General features: G+C 51.2%; 2 protein-coding genes across 3 annotated transcripts; one reads left to right on the forward strand and one right to left on the reverse strand.

Annotated features, from left to right (window-relative positions):
• The first annotated feature begins 297 nt into the window (after window positions 1-297).
• Window positions 298-12,600, forward strand: JOSD1 (Josephin domain containing 1). 2 transcript variants are annotated; one of them, XM_039246146.1, is made up of 5 exons: window positions 298-408; window positions 668-1,495; window positions 9,224-9,352; window positions 9,457-9,651; window positions 10,550-12,600. In XM_039246146.1, the coding sequence occupies exons 2-5, from the start codon at window positions 1,311-1,313 to the stop codon at window positions 10,647-10,649; spliced, it is 609 nt and encodes a 202-aa protein (XP_039102077.1). In that variant the 5' UTR covers window positions 298-408; window positions 668-1,310; the 3' UTR covers window positions 10,650-12,600. The 2 variants fall into 2 exon arrangements, with proteins under 2 accessions (XP_039102077.1, XP_039102078.1); XM_039246147.1 differs by lacking the exon at window positions 298-408 and having other exon boundaries at window positions 437-1,495.
• A 1,204-nt stretch (window positions 12,601-13,804) lies between these two features.
• Window positions 13,805-15,668, reverse strand: TOMM22 (translocase of outer mitochondrial membrane 22). Its single transcript, XM_039246067.1, has 4 exons — window positions 15,522-15,668; window positions 15,158-15,276; window positions 14,567-14,684; window positions 13,805-14,335 (listed from the first exon to the last, which is right to left on the reverse strand). The coding sequence occupies exons 1-4, from the start codon at window positions 15,636-15,638 to the stop codon at window positions 14,261-14,263; spliced, it is 429 nt and encodes a 142-aa protein (XP_039101998.1). The 5' UTR covers window positions 15,639-15,668; the 3' UTR covers window positions 13,805-14,260.
• Window positions 15,669-17,991: the final 2,323 nt, after the last annotated feature.

Genomic DNA, 17,991 nt, shown 5'->3' on the forward strand with positions numbered 1-17,991 from the left:
GCCGCCCCGGAACGTCGCCGACGCCAGGGGAGGGGTGGGGAGCGGAGGGCGTCGAGGCGAGACTCCGGTAGGCCGCCCCGCCCGGGAACCAGGAGCCGGGCACCAGCTCCAGTGGCGGCGCTCGCCGCGCCCCGCGGCCCTACCGTCCCCAGGCCGCCCCGGCGGTGCCCACACCCACTCAACCGACCCGTGGCAGCCGGGGCCTTAAAGCCGGCGCCGCCTGACGGCAGGCTGACGTCACAAGTGACGCCACGGCGGGCGGGAGCGGGGACGGCGCGGGAGGGCGTTTCCGGAGCACGCGCCCGGCGAGGGCCGCTGACGTAGGGCTCAGGTGCGCGCGCCTGCCCGCCCGCCCGCCCGAGCGCGGCCCAGGTGGCGGCTCGCTTCGCCAGGTGGCGGCCGGTAGCGGTGAGGGGGCGACGGGCCGCGCGAGGAGGGGCCGCGGCGGGAGGGCGTGTCCGATTATACTCACGTGACGGGCGGGGAGGTTGGGGTGCGGGCGGCGAGCGGGGTGGACCCGACCCCACCCCTCGCGGGCCTGCCGTTCGCTGCGCAGGACCTTCCCTCGGGCCGGGGCCGGACCCGCCCCGCCACCGAGCCCGCCAGCCTGCGTCTCCGAGGCTGCCCGCCCGCCCGCCGGAGCTGATCCAGGTTGTCTCCCCCGCAGGGCCGCGGCGAGAGGGTGAGAGTCCGCGGCTTGGGAGGGCGCCGCCCCCGCCCGCGCCCTGCGGGGCCCCGCCGCACCCGAGGGGATGGAGAGCCGTCCACGAGGCCCCCGCACCGCCCGCGATCGCACGCTGGCCGGCCCTCGCTAGCTGCTCCAATTCTGCGTTTCACCCACCACCCAGGCCTGGTCTCCTGAGTCAGTGGCGTTGCGGTTCGAAAGACATGGAAGAAAAGGAGCGATGTGACCGATTCCGCGCGGCCCTCCTGCGTTGAGTCCTGGTTGGCGTTTGCAGACAGGAAAATACAGCAGGAAAATCGTCGGGGGGGAGGGTTCGGAGGGGAGGGTGTGAGAAGGGCAACGAGGTCTTAGATTTTCTGTGATTTTTTGAAAACATCCTGCACTTTGACAGCGGTGGCGAAATACACGAATCCAAAGTGGTCTCTCTATTGCAAAGAGAAGAGGCGGATTTTCTTTTTCCTTTTGATTCCAACCTAGTCTCCCCGTGACAAAGCATAAATCATGGACCTCAGAAAATAAGGTTGGACCTCAGGGATCCTGGAAAGACTGAGAAGCTGACTTACATTCTTCCTCTGGAGGGAAGGGTGGGGTGTTTTCAGCCCTCTCTGGAACCTTAAACGAAAACATGAGTTGCGTGCCATGGAAAGGAGACAAGGCCAAATCGGAATCCTTGGAGCTGCCCCAGGCAGCACCCCCACAAATCTACCATGAGAAACAGCGCAGGGAGCTTTGTGCCCTGCACGCCCTCAATAACGTCTTCCAGGACAGCAATGCCTTCACCCGGGAAACCCTGCAGGAGATTTTCCAGAGGTAAGTAAGGGACTTCCCCTTGCCGATTTTATGCTTTATGCTCTGCATTTCTGTGGGTGGGGCAGTGTCTCCTCTAGGTACACCTGCAAACCGACAGGTATTAATTAGCTCGGTGCTGTTAGCAGCTATGAGGGACACCAAAACGGGGAAAATGATAATCCCTACCATTTACTGAGCACTGACCATAGGCTGGGCAGAGGGCTAGGACCCTCTGTTGTGTCATCTCGCGAGATCTCCTCAACCATGCCGTGGAATTTGTGTTATTTCCATTTTATGGGTGCAGACGGGGCTCAGAGAAGTTCAGTAATGTGCCTTAGGTAACAACTGGTGGGGCCAAGTTTGAATTCAGGTTACTGTCTGTGCTGTTGACTGCCGCGCTATAATGCCTCTCAAAGCCCTGCCCCCAGAGTTTACAGTCTGGAAGGGGGACAAGATCTGTACAGACTCAGTCACCTGCCATCATAGGTGGCATATTGTGGGTTTCATAAGGAAGGGGCTCGGCTAGCTTTACGCAGTGCTCAGTTTTCCCATGAGGCCATGTGTTGGCCAGGGTGCTTTTCCGTACATTGCTTTGTATAGCCTTCCGCAGCAGTCATTTTACAGACAATATTTTACTGATAGAAGCAGACAGAGAGGTCAGGTAATGTGTCCAAACAGCTTCTAAGTAGCAAAGCTGTGATTTGAAACTGGACTCTAGCTCTCTTCCCCTTTCTACTTTATGCTAGATGGCCTTTATTTATTTATTTATTTATTTATTTATTTATTTTATTGCTAAATGCTACCTGACAGGGTGATAGAAATTCACCTTTTCTTCTCTCTTTACTTTGATGTTCCCAAGTTCTTTTTTTTTTTTTTTTTAATTTATTTATAGGAGAGAGAGAGACCGTGTGAGCAGGGGAGGGTCAGAGAAAGAGGGAGACACAGACTCCGAAACAGGCTCCAGGCTCTGAGCTGGCAGTCAGCACAGAGCCCGACGCGGGGCTCGAACCCACGAACCGCGAGATCATGACCTAAGCGAAAGTCGGACGCCTAACCGACTAAGCCACCCAGGCGCCCCTCCAAAGTTCTTTTTATCAAAGGGTTTGAGAATTAGTGCTGCAGGGTCTGGGTGGACACCGCAGGACGTCTGTCTGCACTGCTGCTTCCGGATCCTGGAAAGGCATGTCAGAGTAGTTTTAGCATCAGTTTCCATTCGCCCTGCGAGCATGCTGGGCCCGGGCCCAGAGATGTGGACTGTGATTATAAGTGGTTTGTGGATGATTGCAGGGCTCCTTCACTTGTGTTTTCCCTGAATGCAAGAATGCTAAATATTTCCTAAACACTCAACATGGGACCGGAATTCTATTCCTGGCTATTAAAGCTCTTACAAATGTGTCCTGCCCTCCCCAGTTCCCTATCAGCACCACGTAAAGATCCATCTCAAAGTAACAGCAATCCAGTACATAAGAAAATACACTCTGTTCCCTCTCCAGAGGCAAAATTCTGTGTATTTCATATGGAAAGAGTCAGTGTGGAGAAATAGAAACAAAGTGTGAAAGGGACCAGAGGAGGGAAAGAAGATGGAATTTTATAAACAAGCAAGTGCCTCCTAGTGCTACCCATTGACCAGGCCTTGGGAACAGACTCAAATGAAGTTAGAACCACGGGATTTAGAGCTGTTTAAACCAGGGACAGGGAGGAGGCAGATGATCTGTTTGGGTCTCAGCGGACACAGTAGTAATGTTGGCAGGTTTAACGAGATCATTTGAAATTCCCAGATACAAAGTTCTGTGCTTGTTCAAAGACGTGGCTGATGAAGGGGAGAAATGGGAGACAAATTGTGATGAATACTGTGTGTTGAGAGGGAGCTCCTCGCTCCTCCGAGCAGTTCACTCTCAGCCAGATACAAAAGGAATACAAAAGCAGGGTGGAGTTTTGATACAGTTATGGACTTGAGATGACTCATGTTTGGAATCCAAACGAGCAGGGCCTTAGAGCTAAGGCCAGTGGCTCAGCAGCAGCCTGGGGACGGGGAAGAGAGGAGTCCAGGTGGCAGAGTCTCTGTCCAGGATTTGGAGATCGTGGTAATGGCCGTGGTGATGGCAAAAGAGGTCACTGGTTTGAAAAGGATCCGTTTCCAACATGCAGAATTGGAGATAAAGCTCAGAAACCTGGCAGGCAATGGGGGTGCCCGTGTACAGATGTGGATGTCTGATCCGAACATCTCACCGTATGTGTTCCTCTGCTTCGCAAAAGGAAAGACTGAGAAATCAAAAGATAGAGCAGAGTTATTTGGAAAATCCTCAGGCCATCTTCATGAGACACCCCCCCCTCCTCAGTTTTTTCAGTGGTTAAATGTTCTTGCAGCTAAGCATGCATCCCTTCCCCAGGCGAAGTAGCTGTTAAAAAATGAAATAGACCAAAACCAGGCTGGTACTGCTCGAAAAATCTAACACAAGCTGAAAGGGACAAAAAGATTTTAGATATTGGTGAACCGCCAGCATTTTCTACCACAAGGAAACCCAGCCTCTCCATTAAAATGCCCCTGAGCAGGTGGAAGAAGCCACATTTAAAGGTGTGGTGGTGGTAAATTCAGAAATGATGTTGAGTGTTAGCCCCTAGAGATTGAAGTTATCTCGTCTAAGGGCCAGGTGGACACATCGTCTTCGCCAGCACCTGCAGAGCGTACATCCGTGTGCCTGGCCCTGTGATCTGTGCTGTACATATTTCATAATTTAAAGACACATCATGAAGTTCTGAGCCATATCTTTTAATGGCACATTTTCTTCAGGCCTGATGAAAAGGAAAGCAATAATCAGGAGAGAAAAGAAATCCTAACGAATGTTTCCACATCTTCTTTTTGTTAAAATCTGAAATCACCACCATAGCCAGACTGCGAGGGAAGACCAGGAACTCTCACCCGAGGGCCTAGGCATCGGTGAGACGTGGCAAGAGCCCATCTTGTCACTTGGCGTTCACGTCAGATCTCACGGCTCTAACCTGTGGCCATGACGACAGGAAGGAGAGGCTGGCTTTATAGTCCAGAACTTCTGTCCAAGCCGTTAAGACCGTCCTGAACAGGAGCTTGCCAAGGAGTCTCAAGAAAGCAATCAGAGAACAGGGTGCCAGGAAGTTTGGTGGGACCAAGGTGTTGAACTGTCCAGGACACCGTTGAGCGTCGTCTTAGGGGTAGGGATTGGCTCTTAGCTGTACCAGTCACCAGCTGTACGTAGGACCGTGCAAGTCACTGTAACCACACTACACCCCAGCTTCCTTATTTACACTGTGAGATTAACCTCTGCCTCCGGACTGTTGGAGGGAATATGAGATAAACCTCCTCAGAGTAGCTGACACAGTGGGCATTTGATTATTGTGAAAGTAAAAACAAGTACTGGTATCATGGGCCCACTGGATGGAACCCCACTTACTCAAATGACCACTCGAGGGATGAGATGGAAGCCGTTCTTGGCATTTCCTGTGTTGATCGTTTGGGCAACACATGTTTATTCAGTTGCCACTGCGTAGCCCTAGAAGAGAGCTTTGCTTCAGGAATTCGCTGTTTGGTTGGACAGGTAGAAGCTAACAGAATTCTTGAACGGTCTTGTAAGACGGGAATTGTTCCCATCGTTACAGATAAGCCAACAGGCATGGAGATTAAATCTCACAATTAGTACTGGTGCTGGTTGCTAGACTAATGTGTGAGTCCTCCCCGTCTCCCTGTATATTCTGCTACACAGGAGCCAGGAAAGATTCCATGGAAAAGGTAGGATGTGAGATTGACCTTGAAGAAGCTTCAAGACTTGGCTTGGAACAGGAAATGCGATGAAAGAATAGGGGCCGTGTGGTTGTGGTGTTTGAAGTGGACTAAAAAGCCCAAAGAGGGAGCCACAGGAGGCCCATTAGGGCCCGGAGGGTTGGAGTCGGCCAGCGCACGGTTCTTCCATGAACGTGAGATGATACCTTGGTGAACGTGGCAGGAACATATAAGTGACTTGGTAGAAGGAGAGTCTGGAAGTGAGATCAGTTTAGGAACCTGTGTCCAAAGCCCGGATACGGAGCAAGGAGGCCGCAGTTCAGGCGGAGACCATATGAATAGACAGACAGGAGGGGGTTGGAATCCGAGATAGAAGGTATGGGACAAGGACAAGAGATGCTAGGAACTCTCCTGTCAGGTGCACCTCAAAACAATGTGGGGGGTATGTCTGGGAACTGAAATGTACCCCGTCTCCTCAAGACTGAAGGTGAATATTAGCGTATTAGGGGCTCTGAGAATTCCCGCATGAAACCTTTTTACTTGATTCATTCAGCCGCAATCGTGTTGAGCACCTGCCGTGATCCTCTGGGAACACACTTGGGAAAGCGTGGCTCTAAGTTTCGGTAGGGAGTGAAATAGCGAAGGAGGTAGAAGACCCAGAAGTTTCTTTGTTGGAGCCTTCATGCATCTCCTGGCGAGAGACTTCGCCGAAAGTACTGGAAGGTTGGTGAAGGGGAAGGAACCTGATATACCTTGAGCTAGGCTCGCTTCCACACGCTTTCTTATTTAGTACAAGAGCCCGCTGAGGGCCTTTGGCCTTTTAAGCTGCGTTTTAGGCCCAGGCCCCAGAGAGTCTGCTGGCCTTTCCTCTTACCAACTGGCTGCCGCCACCCACTCTGATTCTTGGGTCTTCGACAGTAAGGCAGCAAGCACAACATTGGAGTCCGACAAACCCAAGCACGAATCCTAGTGCTGTCACTGGTAAGATAAGCGATCACAGGCAAGTTGTTTTAAATCACCGAGCCTCTAAGATGGAAATAAGTTCTAGCCTCATGGGTTTATTGTGAAAATTAAGTGACGGCGCCAGTCAGAATGGCTAAAATGAGCAAATCAGAGAACTCTAGATGCTGGCGAGGATGTGGAGAAACGGGCACCCTCCTACACTGTTGGTGGGAATGTAAACTGGTGCAGCCCCTCTGGAAAACAGTGTGGAGGTTCCTCAGGAAACTAACAATAGAACTCCCCTAGCACCCAGCAATAGCTCTGCTAGGGATTTACCCAAGGGATACAGAAATGCTGAGGCATAGGAGCACATGGACCCCAATGTTCAGAGCAGCACTCTCAACAATAGCCAAAACATGGAAAGAGCCTAAGTGTCCATCAACGGACGAATGGATCAAGAAGATGTGGTTTATCTATACCATGGAATACTACATGGCAATGAGAAACCATGAAATCTGGCCATGTGTAGCAACATGGATGGACCTTGAGGGTGTTATGCTGAGCGAAATAAGTCAGGCAGAAAAGGACAAATATCATAAGTTTGCACGTATAGGAGGATTAGGAGGAACTTAACTGAGGACCATGGGGGAGAAGAAGGGGGGAAATAGTGGGGGAGAGGGAGAGAGGCAAACCATGAGAGACTCTTGAATGCTGACAAAAACTGAGGACTGATGGATGTGGGGGGGAGAGGGGTGATGGGCATGGAGGAGGGCACTAGTGGGAATGAGCACTGGGTGTTATGTGGAAACTAATTTGACAATAAACTATTTGTAAAAAAAAAAAAAGAAAGAAAGAAAGAAAATTAAGTGAGGGATGTATGAGAGCATGTGGCGTATGGCACGGAAGTTTTCAACGCATAGCAGTTACTATGACTGTAAGATGCAGTTTGGTTGCAGAGTGAAGGTCAGTGTCCTCCAACTGCCTTCTTGCTAGCTCCGGAGAACAAGCACACAAGCTCTTTTGAAGGGCCTGCTGCTAATGTCAAAAGACATAGGGCAACAAAACCAACCTGGTGAACACTTCAGTTCCAGTTCCTAGTCGGGTAGCCCTGGGGGGATGGGGAAGCCCATGGTTCATTGGTGGAAAATCAGCTGTGTATGGCTGTAACGAGGGCTGTGATTAAAGCAGGTGGGCTACGAGCTGGTGCCTGGAAAGAAACTGAGGGTTGGGTGGTCAGAAAAGGCCTCTCAGGCACTAACGCCTGAGACCCAAATAATAAGGAGCAAACCAAGTGCGGATCTAGGGGAAGAGCATTCCAGCCGGCAGAAACCGTTAGCGCGTGCAGCGGGCCCTCCGGTGAGAAGGTGTTGTGTGTGTTTAAGTTGCAGAGAGAAGGCCTTTCTGCCCAGAGGTAGGGATGAGGTCAGCAGTATCTTGAGGGCCTTGCCTGGAAAGCAAATCATTTAGATGGTACTTAAGTACCATTGGGAACCATTGGAAGGTTTAAGCAGTGGAAGGAATTGTTTTTTTTAATGTTTATTTATTATTGAGAGACAGAGGGAGACAGAGCTCGAGCAGGGGAGGAGCAGAGGGAGGGAGACACAGAATCCAAACCAGGCTCCAGGCTCTGAGCTGTCAGCACACAGCCCGACGCGGGGCTCGAATTCACTGTGAGAATCATGTGAATGATTCACTGTGAGATCATGACCTGAGCAGAAGTAAGACGCTTAACCGATTGAGCCGCCCACGCGCCCCAGGAATGTCTTATGTTTGACAAATAGTCGTGTGGTCACTGTGTGCAGAGAAGTTTTAAAAAACACACACGCACCACTTTTTGTAAGAGTTGTTGAGTGTCCAGAGTTGTCCCAGAGTTCTGATTCTCCCCTGGAGCTGGCCCTTAGCAGCCTCCCGGACACTGGCCTCTGCGTTCATTCCCGAGAAGCTCACACTTCCCTTCACGCCCAGGCAGAAGGAATCCAGCCCTTCCTTCAAGAAGGTCTTTCCTTGCGTCCTGGCCCCACCAGCCTGTGAAAGCCAAATAATAGGAGTGGAAATGCCTTCAGAGCTGACCTTGCTGGAGACAAAGGAGTGAGCTAATGAGGCCCAGGCCAAAAATGGCCCGAAGCAGGGTGGGCGCACGGACCATAGTTGAGTTTTGTTTGGCACAGACATTGTTTTCAGTTGATTCTTTGTGTTTCAATTAAAAAAAATTTTTTTTTATTCAAGGGGCGCCTGGGTGGCTCAGTCAGTTAAGCTTCCGGCTCTTGATCTCAGCGCAGGTCATGATCTCAGAGTCTGTGAGATCCGGCCCCGGTGTTGGGCCCTGCACTGACCGTGCAGAGCCTGCTTGGAATTCTCTCTCTCCCTCTCTCTCTGCCCCTCCCCTGCTCAGGTTCTCTCTCTCACAATAAATAAACTTAAAAAAAATTTTTTTATTCAAGTCCATACACACACATGTACACACACGTATATTTGAAATGCTTTTGGTGGCTCAGGCGTGCCAGTTTAGTACAGGCCGTACTAGTTCCTAGTGCTTTACGTGTGGCTCCAGGTCACACATTCCTGTTTCGTGCCTGGGCCCCTGGAGCCCTTGGAGTATTTAAGGATTAATGATTACCAAGTGTGCAAGTCTTAAATATAAAGCATTTACACTGTAAAAAAAAAACAACCCCAAAAAAAACAAGAGTAGCAGCAGATACCACTGATGCACATGAAAATATCAATTACTCTTTAATGTTTAGAAAAAATGGCTGTATTAAGGCAGGAAGGTCCTCAGTGAAAAAGGCAGCAGACAGGGATGGGGGGGGGTCACAAATGAGACTGTAACGGAGCGTGGTCTGTGTCCAGTGACCTTCTGGATGACAACGAGGCCCCACCACCACTGAATTCATGTTTTGCATAAGAAGAGAGGCGATGCCTAGTGCAGTAGGGGCCCCAACCGTACAATTATTGGGTTACCTTGTACTTGAGTGGGGGAAACAGGCGTGCGGGGCGTGGAGGTCGGGCAGCCCCTCCCTCAAGTCTCAGCCCGCCGCCTCCTCGCACCTGTGCAGGTTATCTCCAAACACCATGGTGACGCCCCACAAGAAGAGCATGCTGGGAAACGGGAACTACGATGTGAACGTCATCATGGCAGCACTTCAAACCAAAGGCTACGAAGCCGTCTGGTGGGACAAGCGCAGGTAACCCGCGCCAGGCCTGACTCGGTGGGAGTGCTGGCGCTGGGGTGCGGGGGGACCTCGGGGAGGGGGCCGCCCCGGAGCCCAACGCCGCTCTTCCTCCGCAGGGATGTCAGTGCCATTGCTCTCACTAACGTCATGGGCTTCATCATGAACCTGCCCTCCAGCCTGTGCTGGGGTCCGCTGAAGCTGCCCCTCAAAAGGCAGCACTGGATCTGTGTTCGAGAGGTGGGAGGGGCCTACTACAACCTCGACTCCAAGCTGAAGATGCCCGAGTGGATTGGAGGCGAGAGCGAGCTCAGGTACCTGTTGGGAAGGCGCCGGGCTCCTCCCGTGGGTGTGCTGGGGAAGTTGAGCCCGTCTCTTTTGTACTTGATGAAGGAGATGAAATTCCCAGCTCCTGGGATCCCCCGCCTTAGGATCACGGGGTCTCAGGCTTGGAAGACCTATGTCTTTGATGGCTCGTGAGGACGGGAAGTCCCTTTGGTAGAGAAGCCCCAGCCCCTGGCACGCCGGCCCTCCGGGCTGGTAGGGCTGGCAGCGTAGCATTCTCTGTACTCAGATACCAGTTCAGAAGACGGCAGACACATTCAGGCCAGAGAGGGCTAAGTTTCCCAGAGACCAAAGAAGAAACTTTCTTTTTTTTTTTCTTTAAATATGTATATATATTTTAATGTTTTATCTATTTCTGAGAGAGAGAGACAGCGTGAGCAGGGGAGGGTCAGAGAGGGAAGGAGACACAGAATCTGAAGCAGGCTCCAGGCTCTGAGCTGGCTGTCAGCACAGAGCCCGACGTGGGGCTTGAACCCACGGACCGCGAGATCATGACCTGAGCTGAAGCTGGATGCTTAACAACTGAGCCACCCAGGCGCCCCAGAACTTTCATTTTTAGACACTGAGAAGCCCCTCACTGTCAAGTACTTTGGACTGGCTCCATTCCTCACAGGACTGGACGGTGTTAGCAGTTCTAGATGAGGAGGAGCGAAAATTCAGTAATTTCAGTGGAAGTCAACTGGCCAGATTGAGGGGTAGCCAGTTGCAGAAGCTGCGAGAAGAGACCCCAAACAGAGCATTTGGGGACTGCCTAAGGTATATGCGAGGAGGCCACCAGTAAGTGCGCGCACCCCCGCCCCAGAGACTGCGATTTGCGGCTCTGCCAGCCATTTCGTTTTCTCCTTCATCTGCCCTCTGTTCCCACAGGAAATTTCTAAAACATCACTTGCGAGGAAAGAACTGTGAACTCCTGCTGGTGGTACCGGAAGAGGTGGAGGCCCGTCAGAGCTGGAGGGCTGATGTGTAACGCACTTGTACCCGTCCTTCCCTCAGCTCAGCCCCGGAATCGTCTGTAATGTGCTGTGGCCTCTACAGTGGCTGTGCCCCCGCCGCTTCCCCAAACATCTCACTGGGTTTCCCCCTCAGATTGGACAGTGCAATGGGACAGACGTGCGGACTGGTGCAGGGACCGCCGAACGGTCCTCACTCCTGGGAAAGGAAGGTAGGAGCTCGGCATGCTTAGAGCCGGCCGCGGAAGACCCTTGTTTTATTTAGGAAACAGAAAGGTGGGTCCTGGCTAATCTTCCCTGTCCCCGTGAGAACTTGACCGAGGCTCCTTTGGAGTTCACTGCTGCTCTGACTCACCCAGAGATGTGCCCCCGCCCCCCTTCCCCTTCCCCGGCGGCCGGTGGGTCTGAAGACACAGTACCTGCAAAGCCCAGGTGACAGGCTTCACAGACCCAGCGCAGAAGGGCCTCTCAGGAAACGCCAGCAGTGGTACAGCTTGGCCATCTCCTACCCCTAATGCCACCCCGTCACCCCCATCGTTAAGGGCAGTTTATGGCCATCCTTGATGTTGTATACTGAAAAGCTCTGTAGTGCCCCCGCCAGGTGGTTGAATCCCGCAATATTCTAGTGTGACAGGGTGAGCTAGATACCTAAGGGGACGTGGCGGGAGCCAGGCCGGGGTGGCCTGTCCGCCTCGCTCCAGCGTCATCCCTGCCACCTCACTACATTGATTGAGGGGGCTCTGGGCACAAGGCGGGCAGAGGGGCAGTTTTCCCAGTTGACACACTCTGGCAAAGTCCGGAAACCGAGTCGGCTTTTGATAGCACATTCCACTAGTTTGAGACACCGTTGGGGGAGGAAAGTGCTGTGAAGACCAGGCTTCTCAAAGATTGAGAGCAGCTGGAGTCGGTAGAAGTCCTAGGCTCGGAGTCGCCCGTAGTGACAGGAATCCGAGCCCTCAAGTTGGGTGTCCATGCGCATCATGTTATAGGCCCTGATCTGTCACATCTTTAGTTTCCTTTACAAATCAGCTGAATATCGATCTATACCCCCTACCTCTTGAACTAGTTGGAGGCCACTTTTCTCCCGTAACTTTGGAAAACAGAAGAGGAGGGGAAGCGTACCACACAGTGTGTCACCGAAGTGGTCATAGTTGCCTCGGGGTAGGGACAGCCTGTGTGCCACCGGTCTCGGCAGGTCTGAGAGCCGCCCACTGGCCAGCCCTGGGGCCCGCGTGTCAAGCCTGAGCACGCTTGACAGGATGAAGCGGAGGCTTTCTCCCCACTGTGACTGGAGTGCATGTTTACACCAGCACTTTTTCTGCACACGTTATCTTCAATCCAACAAGGCCGTTTTTAATGCTGAGTAACAGAGGCTACCAAGCGGCTACTGCGTCATACCCTCTCGGCAACGGGCTGCAGTCTCTTCTGCACCGGGTTCCATACCAGACCTGCTTGGCACCACAGGGAGCTCCTGACCCCACTGCACAATGACATTCCAACCACCACCAGCCTGAAGTTACAGCCAACATGATTGTCACAAGCAGGACCTTGGGTCCATGGGCACTGTCCGTGATAGTAAGCCATTTCCTGGGAGGAGGGGGGGGCACGGCGACTCCTCTCCACCAGTCTGCTTGGGCCTGTGCACATGGCACTTCAGAGGAGTCCCCGGGGCACCTGGAGTCCATGAGCCAATGGGATATGCAAAGACGCTTCCACATTTCAGGGCTGGTTTCTCTGTTCATATCCGATTCTGGTGCTTAGGAACAGGGACCCATGCTGACGCCCAAGGGCACAAAGCCCCGTGTCCTTGATGGAAAGGGGCAGGCCTGACCCTGACGCCCAGTAAGGGGCAACCCTAGGCTTTTTGTTTTTCTTGCTTTTATTCCTTTTTTTTGTTGGCCTTGTGCTGGGTTTGTTTACAAAAGATGTATTTTGTTTAACCAAATATTAAAAATGGAAAACTCCGTACATCTGTGTCTGCCTGAATTCTGAAATTACGTACATAAAGAGTAAACATTAGTGTGATGATGCTTCAGAAGAAAACTCCCTACCACCCTAAGCCACCTTTTAGAGCTGTGTTGTGCTTTGGTCCAACCTTTTGCCTCAAAAATCCAGACAAAATACTGAGCAGGATCTGGTTCAAGAGCCTGAGGCACTTTTCACTTGACAGAAACGAGGCTCAACAATCTGAATCCAAGAACAAGTTTTCTTTACCAGCCCTGACAAGTGACTTGTTTTTCTCTGGTTAACAAGGTCAAGATCACATAGCAAAGGGCCCGGCTAGATTTGAATTCGGATCCAGCGTTTCCCATGTGGTCTGGTACAGATTTAACCTGAGTTTCCTCCTCTATAAAACAGAAACACTACTACACCCTCAATTGTATAGGATCATTCTGATTAATATAACACACTTAAAAGGCTCAGTATTGTTAATAACACACTGCTAACAAGAATGTATGTTGAACGGAAAAACTGCCAAGTTCAAAGGCAGGGCCACAGCTGAAATTCATAATCAGCTCATCTCGGCAATTATTTTTAAAAGAACCAAAAAGGTTCTGTTTTGCCATTCCCCCCCAGACCAGAACTTACTACTAGGCTATTCTCTACAAATCCTTGCTTACTGCAGACTGTACAAGTATGTAGCTCCAATCCTTTGTTGGTGGATCCGAACAGGACTGCCTGAATTCAGGGGCAAAGATTACTTTTAAGAGGTTTCTGGGGTACCTGGCTGGCTCAGTCAGAAGAGCAAGTGACTCTTAATCTTGGGGTTAAGTTCAAGCCCCCCCCATTGGGTATAGATTCCTTTAAAAAAAAAAAAAAAAAAAAAAAGGTTCCTAGCCGAAACGGAGTCCTGTAGGGCCTAAGGTGTCAAACAGTGTTAAACAGTGGCGTCAGCCTAGGACAGAGGAAATGAGAGGGCCGGTCTAAGTAAGTGGTTTCGAGGTGTGTATCACAAGCACATGGATGACACCTTCCGTTGGGATCATTTTTAATATTTAAATACAAAAAGTGAGCACTTTTTCCTGTTTTGGACACACACACACTCAGGTCTCTAATAGCCAAAATGGGCAGAGGAACGGAGCTCCCGCTCTGTCCTCCACAGCCTGCATCCTGGGGTCGAAGCTGCTGCCCAGCCCTCCCTCCTTTCCAACACAGAAATTCACAGTGGCTCCCTTAACGCTGCAGCTGCAACGCATTATGGATTTCGTACTGGGTGCATGTCCCTTCCCAACATCTCCATGATTACAAACAAAAATGGCCAGGGGTATATCGTTCCCAGTGGCATCAGTTCCTAGGCCGCGATCAGGTAGTTGCGGAGATCTTCCGGTCATAAGTTATTTAGTGAAAGGGGTGCGATGGCCAGAGCTGGAGTAACCGTCTGCACTGCCGCACTCTGCTATCAGAGTGAGGACAGAAGAAACGGGACAGTGTGGAGGGCACAGCTGCAAGTTGGGAGTCTCCGTGACACACTGGGGAGAACTCTCCGCCAGGTTTAGATAAACCAATGTGCCAAAGTTAAAAACAGAAAAGGAAAAGAAAAGAAAGAAGAATCCAAATAATCAGCAGTTCAAACACTATTGGATTTTCAAACTCGTCCCACCAGGACAAGTCAGATAGCAGTAACATTCTAGATCTTTCCAGGAAGTGAAGGTAGAGCCCCTGGCATTCCTCCTGAGAGCCCTGTGTTAGGCCCTAGAAGTATCTGGAAAAGAAAGGGAGAGGTGTAAGGCATCGTACGAGCCCACGGATAGCATTTTCCCTGTACCTGATGGGGCAGACGAGGTCTATAAAAACTGCTGAGCATATGGGTACCTAAAAGCGTGGGTCGGATCCCAATCTCTACCCACACGTTAACTGCTGGCCTACCCAGGGGTGGGGAAAACCACCAACTTGCATCTGCACCGCAGGCAAAAGGCCCAGAGTCCGGGCTCACCTGCCGTTGCTGCAGCTGTTGCTGCTGCTCCATTTGCAACTTCTCGGTTTCAAAGACAACGGGAAGGACGAGGATCATGAAGGAAGTGGTCCCGATCCACAAGGCTGCCCTGGAAAACCTGTAGAGGGGGTGTGAGCACGACAGCGGGACACACAAACAGATGTGTCCTTCTTCACCCAGAACGGCCCAGTAACCGAACCTCTCCTGATCCAGTGTTTTTGAAAGGCACGTTCTACCCAACCCTTGGGCCATTCTCCTACCAGGAACAGAAGGAGCAGTTCTGCTGGCTGTTGGTCTAGCGCCAGCAGTTCTTACATTCTCCTGAGTTCTTACAAAGCTACTTACACAACACGTTAATTGCCTCATATAATGTAAAAACGATCCTCACAACGACCCTGCCCCAAAGGCATCGCCACTTTACGGAAAAGTTGATTGAGATCAAGAAAGGTTAAGAGACCAGTCCAAGGTCACTCGGTGATCTAGGTGGCAGGCTGGCCTCCACCCCCGCCCGGCTACTTCCAAAGCCCATGTTCATGCACAGCACTTCAGTCGCCCCAGGAACACCGCAACGTCTTTGCCCTCGGGCCTTACCTGTACATTTTCTGAGCCACAAAGACGGAGAGATCAAAAGTGGCTCCAGCCGCGGACCGGACCCTCTCTGGGAACATCTCCGTCAGGCCCCACAGTCTCTCCGACAGGGTCTCATCTAGCTGTGGTGGAGGCGGCGCGGATATTGATCGAAGCAACTGCAACCACCCCCGGGCCTGGGGCATCCCTCTCCGGCCCAGTGGGGGCCCTAACCCCGCCTCCCGGAGAAGACACCTCCCCTCCGACCTCCCCGGGCTCCGCGACGCGCCTTCGCCCGGATCCCGCAGCACGCGGAGCTCACACCCCCGTGCGGGCCGCTCCCGGCCCGCAACCTTGCGCTCCGCCTCGCGTCGCAGGGTCCCAGTACCTCCTCGTCGTCTTCCTCCTCCAGTTCCTCCTCAGTCTTCTCGGCATCGCCTTTCGGAAGCAATTCGTCCGGGGACAGCGGCGCCCCAGGGCCGCCAGCGGCAACGGCGGCGGCCATGGCTGCAGGGGGACACCGGAAGCGGAAGAGAGGAGGCGAGTGCAGCACCCCTGGCGGACAGAGCTGCTCTTCCGGGAGCCGGAGGCTGAAGTGCTGGCGAAGAGCGACACCATGTGGCCGGCGGACTCTACCGGCTTTCAGCCAGGTGGTGAGGCGGCTGCGGCTTCCTAAGAAATACCCGGGAGACTCGTTCAAGGACAGAATGAATGATGGTGCTTCCGCGGTAATTCTCTTCAGTTTCGGGTGGGCCCAGAAACCTGCACTTCAATAAGCTCCCAGCTCTCACACTGAGACAAAAAGTCCAGTTTCGTTTCCCTAAGGGGTGTGTTATTTGTTTGGTAGGAGTTAGATATTTGAAGGTTCATTGGTCTTTTGTGAAAACGTCCAAGTGAATGGTACCAATCAATGTACTAAGACAAAGGCAAGAGTTACCACTTAAATACTTGAGTATCATGCAGTGTGTGTGTGTGTGTGTGTGTGTGTGTGTGTGTGTGTATGCGCGAGTTCATTTACTGGGCACAACCACCCACTGAGCTATGTATTGTCATCCCTGTTTTAGAAATGAGAAAGTTGGGGCACAGTACAGAATTGCTCCAAGTCTTTCTTGAGGATAGATTTCTAGGAGGAAGTTTGCCCACCAAAAAGTATGAACATGTAGCATTTTGCTAGGTATTAGATAACTGGCCTCAAAATTAGATCATATATACTTACATTATTGTAAATGGAAGTGTCCTTTTCCCCACAATGTCCCCAGCATTAGGTATTATCCATATTTTAATTTTTTATGTCTTTATAATGGAGTAAATGCTTCTTTTTATAATGTGCTGCGCCTTAAATACAAGGGTAGTAATTTGATACACACTTTAATCAGCTGACCATGGAAGCAGAGAATCTCAGGACTCGACAGTCCAAATCTCTGTCTGATGCATGACATTGTCCTTTGTCCTGTGCTTACATGAGGGGCAGGTAGGTTGCCACCTCCTCCTGTAACAGGAGTCGGTCCTTTTCATCTTTGAACAAGGGCAGCACTGACTACAAAATTTTTCATGTCTCAAAAGGGTGCTTACTCGATTACTCCATTACATAAAGTTCAAAAGCAGGCAGAACCAATCTATGGTGAGGATTAGTGATTCTCTTTGATTAGCTCAGAGTGGGGGGATATTTGGTAAGGGGCAGGAGTGTGGCTTCTGGGGTGCTGGTGAAATTCCATTTCTTGGCCAGGGTGGTGTTTACATGAGTATTTTTATTTTGTATAGTCTACACTTAGGAAGTATGCTCTTTTGCATTTGTTAAAATTATTTTAAGTTGGCTGGCACTATATAAATGCAAGGGCAGCTTAAGAGCTCAGCACCAACGGCTTATGATTCTCTTGTGGGCTCTTTAGGAAATGCTGGTAGACCCAATGCTCTTGAAGGCAGAGAAGGCTTTTTTTTTTTGAAGGCTTTTTTTTTTTTTTTTTTAAGTAGGCTCAACACCCGACCTGGGGCTTGAACTCATGACCCTGCAATCAAGAGTTGCATGCTCTACCAACTGAGCTCACCAGGCACCCCTTGAGAAGGCAATCTTGTGTGGAAGGTACAGGCATCAATGCCTCCAAGTGGAAAGTCACAATGCTAATGTAGAGAAGTTTTAGGAAAACTTTAACCAACTAATTATATTCACAAGAGCAATACATGATTTAAAAAAAAAAAAAAAACCACCTACGTGGGGCGCCTGGTTGGCTCAGTCAGTTAACCTTCCGACTCTTGATTTCACTCAGGTCGTGATCTCACGGTTCTTGAGTTCGAGCCCCACGTGCTCTGTGCTGACAGTGTGGATGGAGCCTGCCTGATCTCTCTCTCTCTGCCCACGTACTCGCTCACTCTCTCTCTCACACAATAAATAAACTTAAAAAAATTTTTTTAAAAACACCTAGTTTAAGACTAAAAAAACTTGGAGTAATTTTATCTTTGCAAAGGGATAAGAAAAAAAGGAAGCATGCGTGCAGAGTAGTCAAAGCCCTGGGAGTAGATGAGATGGTCTAGGAGAGGCAGAGTGGGAAGGGAAAACAAAGGCCAGGATCCCGTGGAATCAGACATTTAAAGGTACAGCGAAATCACAGACAGTAGACAGGGGCGGGGGGGGCGGGGCAGGGAGGAGCGAAGGCGACTGCAACTTCTCCCCAGACCTGCTTGGGGATGCTCAGAATGCTGGCTGCCCCCGTGTGTCGGTCCGATAATATTCATGCCACATAATATTCCTGCCACAGTTAACCGAGTATTCATTTTGTTGTTTGGCAGGGACTTAGGGTTATCAAGAAGCCAGCTGGAACCCGTCAGGACACTGACCTCCCCTTCGAGCCCGACAAAATGAA

Source organism: Hyaena hyaena, unplaced genomic scaffold (assembly GCF_003009895.1).
Source record: "Hyaena hyaena isolate Hyena2069 unplaced genomic scaffold, ASM300989v1 scaffold_280, whole genome shotgun sequence".
NCBI lineage: Eukaryota > Metazoa > Chordata > Mammalia > Carnivora > Hyaenidae > Hyaena > Hyaena hyaena.